General features: G+C 36.4%; 1 protein-coding gene across 3 annotated transcripts in view; it reads left to right on the forward strand.

The window, feature by feature from the left end:
* cdc14a.L (cell division cycle 14A L homeolog) overlaps nt 1-7,419 on the forward strand; it is a 43,861-nt gene extending 36,442 nt beyond the window's left edge. Inside the window, exons 15-16 of one of the 3 annotated variants that reach the window (XM_018256588.2) lie at nt 2,927-3,206; nt 5,876-7,419. In XM_018256588.2, the coding sequence (XP_018112077.1) occupies nt 2,927-3,206; nt 5,876-5,905 (310 nt within the window). In that variant the 3' untranslated portion in view covers nt 5,906-7,419. 3 annotated transcript variants of the gene reach the window in all.
* The last annotated feature ends 3,954 nt before the right edge of the window (nt 7,420-11,373 follow it).

The following is an 11,373-nucleotide window of genomic DNA, read 5'->3' on the forward strand; positions in this document are numbered from 1 at the left end:
GGCTTTCTGTACTTAGTGAAAATTATTATCAGGGCTGTAACCCGTAGCAAAAATTTAGACACAAACTGTAAATATTGCAATTGTGTTAAGTTAATCAAATCTTAATTATTTTTGACTTGCTTTTGTTAATACACAGAACTAAATTTATACTGTGTTTGTTCAGTAATCCATCTAAGACCTCTGTGCTATAGTTTTGGCATTGAAGTAGTTAATGTTCACTTTAGAACCAGTTCCCTGAATGTCTGCGTGGGATAATAATGTATCTCTGCATGTGACAGTATTATTATGTCATTGAACTAATGGCTTTCAGAAGTGTCATCTGCCAATGCAGTGTAATCTGGGTACTTTAATCTCCTTTATTCTTCATGTAAATATAATATTTGTTTTAAAGTTGCCTTGAAAAATACACTGGTACATTTTATAGTGCACAGAGACTGCTGTTTTGATGGTCTGATTTTTTTTTAGAACCATTGTTAGAAATTTCCAGAATTTGACATAATCACTTGAGTTGTGGCCAAGCCAATCATAACCTAATCTGCATCTGGAAGTCACCACTTACGTTTCCTGTGTTTAATCATGCAGGATATGCTATTTGCTGTTACAGATCATCTGTTAGGGTCAGATGGAGTTTCTTAGAAACCATTCACTTACAGTACAGGCTAAGGCAGGGGTGCCCAAAAGATTGGGATCTTCCAGTAGATCTTTGGCTGGTGATCAGTAGATCTCAAGACACTGTCAATAAACAGCTTGTCTAAATCACCCTCCTATTTCATGCTTTTCATTCAGATATTTATTATGTTAGGGTTACATAAGAAATAGTTATTTCTTAAATATAACAACAATATACATTTTCTCATGAATCAATATTTAGTAATATTTTCCATGCAACAGAATGCTAACAATGCTTTTATGGATGTAGATTATGGATGTAAATCATAATGGGACATCATCACTAAAAGCAGACCCCACGTTAGTAAAGTATGGGCACTCCTGGGCTAAGGTATACTTGTTACATTAGACATTTTGACTATTCTGCCTTATATGTGTCCTTATGCAGCCAGAACTTACACATTGAAATCATTTTTCCAACATATAAAGAATTATATTCACATATATACTGTAATTATGCAAATTATACAAAAATGCTGCTTTAATAGGATGCTTCATTATTCATTGAACATACTGTTACTTTACTTAAGAACTTCACACAGCATGGCCATTCAAAGATTACTTCTTTTATGTATTGCTTTGTCTCTTAAATGGGACAATTGTTACTGCTAATCCTTTATAGCACTTTATAACATAGCATTGTAAATCCCTGCCCATGGGCTCTAGACATTAATGGATGTTAATCCTTTACAAGATGCTTGATGATGGGATTACTGAAGATTTAGTGTAATTTGTGTTTAATAAAATATACTTTACTTTAAAATTGTCACACCAGAACTATGTTTAAAATGAAAACTGTCCTCACTATTAACTGTGATGCTATAGGGGCAGTAGCTTTTGGGTTTAGAACAGTCAAGTCAGAGCTACCAATTACATCTTGATAATGAACATTATCCACACTTCTCACACATGCATTCACTCATTTTCTTATGGCAATTTACTCAATTCTTGAAGCCATTAGAGCAGTGGTTTCCAACAGATTAGGTTATGAGTCTCCCTAGACACTCTTACAGGTTCCTGCCTCTCTGGAAGGGACATGTAAGATCAACTAGAACTTGGTGTTAGCACTGCTTGCTGTTCTGTTGGAACTGTGATTGAATGGCTGAGACCTCAGTATACTGCACATACCTTTATACTGATGAGTTAAGGGGCACCCTCACCAAATGTTTGACCTCCTATGCATACTTCAATTAATTGAAAGTCAGAAGCCACTGCATTAGCATGAGCTTTACTTTTCACAGATTTTATTGTGTTTTATAAATAATTAATATGATGTGGGTGGCCTTTGATTGGACACCAATGGGTTTAAGACATTCGTGGGGCTTTAAAGAAAGTTAAAGAATATAATCAAATGACATTGTGATAAATAGTAAAGTTGGTGTTGATTTCTTTTTTAAATAGTTCCTCCAGAATGCTCTGGATAAGGGGTCTTTCCATAAATTGGACGTTCATACCTTAAGTGCACTAAACAATAAAGTAAACATTAATTAAACCAAATTGGATTGTTTTGCCTGCAATAAGGATTAATTATATCTTAGTTGGCATCAAGTACAAGGTATCGTTTTATTATTACAGAGAGAAAATAAATAACTTTTTAATAATTGAATTAAAATGTTTACGGGAAATGGCCTTCCTGTAATTCTGGAAAACACGTTTCGGTATAACATACCTGTACCAAGAAAATATGGTATTATTACATTTGTTACAGTAAAACCCCCGTTTTACATTTTTCAGGGGACGAGAAAAAAGTGGTGTAAAATCCAGGAAAATATAAAATCATGGTCTGCATTATGCATTATATATTGGTGGGACCACAAAAAAAAAAGATTTATAATAATGAAAAAACTAAAAACAGAGTATGTAAAATTGAGGTTTCACTATATATGCATAAAATAACATATCAAGCAACTGCAGCTTGCAAACCTCTGTGTTACAGCAATAGCCATACTGTTGTATTCGTATTTTGTTTGATGAACGCATATTGCATAGTCTGTGCCATTGCTGTGCCGCCCCCTTTGTTGTGCATATTGCTGAATCATATTGTTGCACTGCATGCTGGACATCTATAACACTCAATGTATAGCATGGGTCTCTGCATGAATAGGCAAAGAACTAATTGTATCCTCTGCATCCAACCACCTTAGGAAAACACTTCTGGGTGGTCACATACCAAATTTACAGGCCTTTGTTTGTCTAGCATATACACCTTGTTATCGAATTTGTGTGCTATTTCCTTCCTCGTGTTTTCTCCTCCCAGTTTCTCAGCAAATTTGCGGTTTGCTGGCTCCCTTGGAAATCTGAATTCAGCTTTGGAAGAGATAGAGAGCACCCGTCGCCCTTATACTAACCGAGCCATCAGCTCCCAGGCGGTACCCTCCAACCTGTACCACTCCCACTCTCGTGTCCGAAGTCAAGGCGAGCTAAACAACAATCGCAACCAGAATGTCCCCAGCACACCTAAAGATATGTATGGATCGTTCCGACCCTCATACACAGGCCTCGCCTCCAGCCCACGATTCCTGAGCCGTTCTATCCCTGTAAGTGCCCTGACAGTGCTTACCCTACAAAAAGGCTTATAGAAAACATCACTCCAAATACAGTTGTAACCTCAAAGCCTTTATCTTTGCTTTATTCACTTTTATTGGGCCTCTCTTAGACCTTTATTAACACATTGCATGCTTCTTCCTGCAAGTTTCCATTCCCAGACCAATGCTCCAATCATGAAATAATTGTGTAATTTATTATTAAAGTGGTATAATCATCACTTTAAAACATTATGTTTAGTCTATATGTGCCATTCCATCCTCCTGTATGTGCCTATTTATCCATATGGATTTCCAGCCTGGTTGTTCTTATTTGTCTATTGGCACTAGCATATGTCCCTTATCAAATAGTGCCACAGAATGACTTGGCCATTGCACAACATTCACCTTTTTATTCTTGTGTCCTTTTTTTTGTCAAGTGTGACTTTGGCCCTGTGCTTGGAATCATCTTCCTGCTGAAAGATTAACTCTTTACTAACCAATAGCTTGTGATCAGTATGAGATCTGGGAGTAACCTTGTGTTACTCAGCAATAAAAGTAATATATCACAGACCTTTTTAAGAAAAAGGTACATGATATAAACTATTATCTTGTAATAAGATATAAGCTAATGTCTATCCTAACATCCTACGAGATCTATCCTATATTCACCCTTACATATAACTAGAACAGCTATATAACATTTCCCCATGCATTTGCTTATAAGCCATTATAATTCAGTGTTTCTGTAGTTGGTTCTATTCTGTGCCTAACCTTTCCCTGTGCTTCCTAAGATTGTTTTGTATCTGCTTCCTATATTACATTCATTGGCATTTTATATGTGCCTCTACAACTATTTCTGTTGCCTGCAACAACAACTGTTGTTTCCTCTACAACTGCTTCCCAGAAACCTTTCAACTAATCTACTGTTTTCTCATGTTAAGGAAAGATAGATGGAAAAACATAACATGCCAACTTTCTCTCTGTAGCATTTTATAATCTCTCTTGCATGTATAATCACTCACTCAGTTGCTTTGCTATAACTTTGTTGTGCTTTTTAATCCAACCCAACATCTAACTCCCTTATTCTTTGTCTGGGGAGGGTGGAACTTCCAAGATGGGAGCGGCACTTTATTCCTACAAGATCTTCAGGATCCAGACTGGACAGCTGTGTTTTGACTCCTACTATGGCATCTTACAATTTGAATGTTATGCTTTCTTAACATTTTTTCTTTGTATAAATGTATTTTACTCTTGTTGCATTACCTTACTAAAATGATTCTATTCTGTATACATCTACACTCTCTTCATTAGCAATTCTTAACCTATAGGTCCCAAAAGTCATGTTACCCTGTGTGGGTCATGGTGATACCTTATAGTAGTATATTCGACAAATTATATCTAAAGGGGTGGTTCACCTTTAAGTTAACTCCAATTTTATTTTTATTGTTACTTTGTGTTACTTGGTTTTATGTTCAGGCCCTTTCCTATTCATATTCCAGTTTCTCATTTAAACCACTGTCTTGTTGCTAGGGTAATTTGGACCCTAGCAACCAAATAGCTGCTAAAATTCCAAAGCTGCTGAACATAATGCTAAATAATTCAAAAAACAAAAAAAAAAGCCAAATTCAAATGTCAGAATATCACTCTCTACAACCTACTAAAAGTTAATTTGAAAGTGAACAACCCCTTTAAAGAAGGAAAGGTAGAATCACTGTTGCGGAGGGAAGCCAAATTTTTCCAGTGATTTTAGTCACTTACATCCTACCCTTGGTTGGCATGTCTACAAAATATGCACCAGCCCTGGATACTTTTCCTGTGAGAGCTACATTGCCATATCTCTGTGCTGTGCCTGCACCCACCTTCAGTAGAACTAAGGCATGTCCGGGACAATAGAAAACAATGAGAGGAACGCAGCTCAGGGTATTGGGTAATTGATTATAATCATTGGAGGCTCCTACCTTCAATAATTCTTAACTGGTTTGGGTCCCTTAAAAAAAAAAAAAAAGGTTAGAAAATATAGTGGAAAACTCTAAAGGAAAACTATACCCCCCAAACAATGTAGATCTCTATTAAAAGACACTGAGTAAAACAGCTCATGTGTAAAACCCTGCTTCATGTAAATGAACCATTATCATAATAATATACTTTTTTAGTAGTATGTGCCATTGGGTAATCATAAATAGAAAATTGCCATTTTAAAAAATAAGGGCCGCCCCCTGAGATCGTAAGATTCTCTGTGCACACATACAAACCACATGTTAGGTCACATGAGCCAATTAACAGACAGAGTTCTGCCTTTTGCTTCCTCACTTCTTCCTGTTACAGTTAGTGTTGTAGTATTTCTGGTCAGGTGATCTCTGAGGCAGCACAGATAGAGTCACAAAATGGTGGTTCAAGGCAAGAGATGTAAAAGGGCAATATTTATGTAAATATATATTCCAGTTTGGTAAGATTCTTTAATATGTCATTCAATTTGATATAAACCATCTGTTGCTTAAGTGTTCATTTAGGGGGTATAGTTTTCCTTTAAGGCCGTCACCATCTCCCACCTTACCCACATCTCCTCACACACAAAGTCGTGTTACTTTTCTCTTTTATTTCGTTGGCCTTCGCAGGAAATTATGGTTACACTCTCTCTCTTAAAAACAACCTTGGCAATTACATTTGTTTTTTTTTCCCAGTCCCTTCAGTCTGAATATGCCCAGATCTGAATGTCCAGTTAACCCTTCCTTGGCGACAGATTCTCAGTCGTGGAGAAGCAGAGGACAGACAAAGAGGAGAACATCCATCTCCACATAACCTCATCTCCCCACTTATCGGGTCTTGATTCCTGATATCTACACACTACTGACATTTTATTTTTTAATATCCTGGACTTTACCGAAGTTGCCACGGATTTCTTCTTCTTCTTTTTTTTTTTAGAATTGGAATTTTATATTGAAATTATTTTTCTAGAACTATATTTTGGTGTCACACGAATGAGCTAATAAGTATAGTTAATATTTTGGTATGTTCTAGAATAAATTAAGTACTGTATATGTATTAAAATCTTGCAGAATATATTTTCATGATAGGAATTCTTTGTAATCAAAAGCAGTATATATACATATATTTTTCCGTTTAGCTTAATATTTTTATAACAGTATTTGCAGTGCATTTTTTGGATGAAGATTCTCTGGGAACATGTTTAAATCAAGCACTACAGTATTCAAAGTAGGTGAAGCTAGGTGTGAAATGTAGGTTGTCGTGCAGTTCTTAGTATTTCAGTAGTTTATTTACTAGATATCCATGTCCTTGGATTAAATGGGCCACACCAGTACCAAGTTTGACATCAGGAATACTGTAGAAACCTTCCTACTAGCAGTATATTATAAATACCATATCCCAGTCTTCCTCTGTCATTTTAAAATGGATCAAGGGGTGCCTTTAATTTTCATTCAGTCACTTAATTTGCCAGGTTCTGTTAGATGAGAAAAATGTATCTCCTAATTCAATTCCATCTTTCTCCAGATGCAATTCAAGAAGAAAAACGTATCTCATTGTTTTATCACATGAAACCTATGGGAAAGAACTGGAACTGAATTAAGAAAAAAGTTATTTCTTCTCAAATTGAATGTCTCCCATACGTTTTCATGTGATAGACCATAAAACAACAGTTTCTCATGGAATTTAATCTGGGCCAATGTCTCTTGCAGTAACTTCTACGTGGCCTCTTAAAGCTCAGTACTCTTGACCGGACATTTTCTGCATGAATGATATCTTAAAGGGACCAGTGATATTTGCTATATTTATGTGTACCCTATGGTTGTGACACCTTCCAGTGACTTACAGCACCCATAAGGTTAATGTTTTAGAACAGAAACTAACATCTGTATATTTATAGTGTTATTACTTGCTATGCTCATGGAATAAGCTATTAGTAATATTACATTTCCTACATATGTGCAATTAGGGAGACACGTCGTTAATAAGCATGCAGTAGGGACACCAGCAGGTAGACTGATCTGCAGACTGTTATAATGATCACTCGTTACACAGCTAATTATAAGTATTGCATTTTCTAAACAAGAACAGCAGTTTATAATGAATTTGTATGGTTTTATTACTAAAAATTAAATCTAATATAGGAGTGATATTGTCTTTTACGTTGGGTAGTAATGCACTGCTGTTTCTATGCAATGACCTTCACAGTATCCAAATAATTAAATATATCTTTGTAATATGATCTGTGGATATGATCTGTGGTGGGATTTGTGGAATTTTCATCAGCTTTATATAGTATGACAAATTCTGCCTGTAGACATAGTTACCATTGAGAAGAGTTTTGAAGGAAGGCTATTTCCAGTTAAAGCTGGTCCCTCCCTAAATGAGGTGCTGTGATAGAGAGGGTTTGTTGACATCTTTGTTGGCAGCCAGATCACCCGTTTTATTGGCAGCCAATACAATTCTACATTTAATAGAAATTCAAATGCAACTAATATTTTTGCCACAACAACAGTGACCCTATCTGTGGCCCTTGAGGGGCTCAATACCCTTTGGTCTCCCTTAGGATAAATCCACAAGCAATAACAATCAATATGAGCCAAATAATCCAACAATAGCGTTCGTTATTAACTTCAATTACATTTTTGCTCTTTACAATCAATAATAATTTCAAGTCGCGTATAAAACTGACAGGCCATATATACACAACAGAAATGAGACTTATCCCCCTGCCCATGTGACCCCAAATTGCTCAATTTTAAATAAATACTCCTAGATGTGAAATAAAAGGCCATATTTATTCAACACTATGCCAATATCAAATTAAAACCAATTAAAATAAAACTAAGCAGCACTGCATGTGCAAAAGGGATCCCTTGCTCTAGTCTACCACACGCCATCTCACGGAGTCACAGTGGGGCCGCTTATGGACTTTCGCTTGGTCGGTAATATTTTTACATTTCAATTGAGCAAGCCACGTTGGGAGAAACCAATACCCTATTGACACGCTACTTAGGGGTGGCCTGCCTGCCTCTTTGGCAAATCCAAATGACCGCGTCCACCCACACACGATTGGGTTCTCCGTGAAGGTTTTGGCTTACACTGAAGGTGCATCCCCCTTAATATTTAATGGTGTAGTACACCTACATCTCGAGGAGACTTGTTCCATAGGGGGTGCCTCACAAAATTGACGATTTTGGCATGCCTCAGACCTGGGGATGTATTATCACCATATCTTGGCTACAACTGATTGAATATTAATACCGGATTGTCTGAGACTACTTACTTTCTCAAAAACTGAGATTAACGTCCATTACTGGAGCGCTCCGGTCTAATCTTAAATACGCTATTTCATACTACAGCATATAATTGTTATTTATATGGTTGTATACATATAGACTAGAGCAAGGGATCCCTTTTGCACATGCAGCGCTGCTTAGTTTTATTTTAATTGGTTTTAATTTGATATTGGCATAGTGTTGAATAAATATTGCCTTTTATTTCACATCTAGGAGTATTTATTTAAAATTGAGCAATTTGGGATCACATGGGCAGGGGGATAAGTCCCATTTCTGTTGTGTATATATGTTACGAATTTGTTGGTGGACACCCGAGCCCATTTGCCCCCATATATATCAGTAACATTGTATATTGGTGCCCACACTGCACTTAGGTTTGTGTGTGTTATTCAAACTGACAGGCCAGGCACCTAGGGGCCTATTTATGAAACCTCGAAAATTCGAAGTTTTAGAGGGAAAAAAAAAATATTTTTTTAGAGATTTATTATACCCCAAAGATGCTAAAAATCTCAGTCCAAAAATACTCCAGTTAAAACCTTTTTAGTTCATGTAGAAGTCAATGGCAGGTGTCCGTTTACAATTTGAAAATGTTTCTTGATATTGTGATCTGCACTGGTTTTCATACAATAATCCGAAGTAGTCAGGGTTAATTTAAAAAAATGGCATACATTTGAGTTTTAGTAAATACCCCCCTTAATAATTATAAGCACTAAATTACATCTAGAAAGGGACTGAAAAAAATCATTTACAAATCAGATTCCTATATGAATAAAATCATGATAAAAACAGCCAAAGAAAAACTATCAAAAACCATATAAATACCCCTCAGTTCTTCAAAAATGAGTCTGCAGAGCGAGCAAAGTCCGGTTATCGACAGGAGGTGTTGGGACACGGCTGGCAGCAGCCCCTGAATCGCCCCTGCCTGCATTTTATACCTATAATCAGCTTTTTTATTGACCCATATGGGATATCTGGAACTTTTACATTGAAGGTCTGTGATTGATTTGGGACAGTTATCTCTATCTATTTATTTATCTGTTTATTTATCTATTGGGAAAGACAGATTTTTTATTTTTTGCTGTTTTTATCGTGATTTTATTCATGTATGAATTTGATTTGTATATGCATTTTTTTTCTGTCACATTTTATGGCATTTAGTGCTTATTAAGTGTCTTGCCGGACAGTTTTATATGTGATTTGAAATTGTTATTGATTGTAACAGGCAATAAATGAATTGAACTTAATAAGAAACTGTATTGTTGGGAATATTGGGCTCATATCAATTGTTAAAAATATTTATGCTGGCTGTCATGCTGTAGTACACTGTCTTTGCTAAGGGACATTAAGGGGACCCTTGCACTAAAACACACAAAGCATAGTTCCATCCGTATTAAAGAAATAATTTCCTAGCACATACATTCATTCTGATTTTTCACCACTCTACAAACTCAGAAGAGCTTTTTATATTCTCTATCTAAAGAAAATATGGTATTTTATGATTTAGTGCAGGCCAGAAATCTGTATAACCCTCATTTTTTTGAAGCCTCTGGAATTAAGGCCACAGCTAATGGGCTACCACCTGATGGTATAAGAAGTGAAGGGTTGCCTGCCTTTAAGAGTCATCTCAATGGGACCATTTGAAAAACAAAATGTGAAAAGCAAGTAAGGCATCATTCACAAAAATGGAATAAATACCCAACCATGAACTGCTTAGTCTGTACCAGGAGGGAAGCCCGTTAGCTGCAGCCAAGCCATCGATGAGCCATAACTTCTGACCTTTTCCTGGAAAAAATGCTAATCTTTCTATATATATTGTCCTTCTTCTTTATTGATAACACTGGCATCAAGTGTTTAATAGCCAAGTGGCAACCTTACTCACTGGAGAAAGTATTTTAACCAAGTAGCTCAGAAAACCGAGAATCCCTTTAAAGACAGTCTCTTCCTTTATTAAGCTTAGTACAATATGGGATATTTAATGGATAAGATCATGTGCAATGATAAGTAATTATGTGATGCAATTATGTTCCTGGCCCTGCCTGTACTTAGCATAGGACTTGGTTATAGGTGAATGTTAGTGCTGATGCTGACTTGCTTGCACTAAGGGGCCGATTCACTAACTTCGAGCGAAGGATTCTGTGTAAAAAAACTTATTTTTTGCTCCTCGACTATCGAATTGGCGTAAATTCGCCTGAGTAGAAGGATTCGAATAGATCGAGCGCAAAAACGCTGCGACTATTCGCCATTCGATAGTCGAAGTACTGGATCGAGCGCAAAAACGATGCGACTATTCGCCCATTCGATAGTCGAAGTACTGTCTCTTTTAAAAATACTTTGACTGCCTACTTCGCCACCTAAAACCTACCGAATTGCTTTAAAAGCCTATGGGAAAGTCCCATAGGCTTGTTTTCCAAGTTTGTGATCGAATAAAAAGGCATTCGATCGAATGAAAATCCTTCGAGCGAATATTCGATCGAGCGCCTATTCGCCTGGCGAATAGTCGCCAATTCGACTATTCGCCAGCGTGTAAATTCGCCCGAATTGCCTATTCGATTCTATTCCCCAGTCGAATTTCAAGGGATTTAACCCCTCGAAATTCGACCCTTGATGAATTTGCCCCTAAAAGTCTTATTGAAACCCAATACAACTCCATTCATTCCAAATAATCATATCTTGTGTTTAAGAGGTTTTGCATTGTATATTGTTTTTGGTGTTTAGTGGAGTGCTTTTTGCCATTTATCAATGTGAAAGACCACATAGTCTTCTGTAGCAGTTACTGACCATTTTGGTTGGTACATTTCTATATACCGAATTATAAAAAATAGTATACTTTTACATTATGCATGTGTATTAAATGATATTATGAAAGGGTAAAATAAAAAATGTTGTCTCTTTTATGT

This window comes from Xenopus laevis, chromosome 4L (genome assembly GCF_017654675.1).
Source record: "Xenopus laevis strain J_2021 chromosome 4L, Xenopus_laevis_v10.1, whole genome shotgun sequence".
Lineage (NCBI taxonomy): Eukaryota > Metazoa > Chordata > Amphibia > Anura > Pipidae > Xenopus > Xenopus laevis.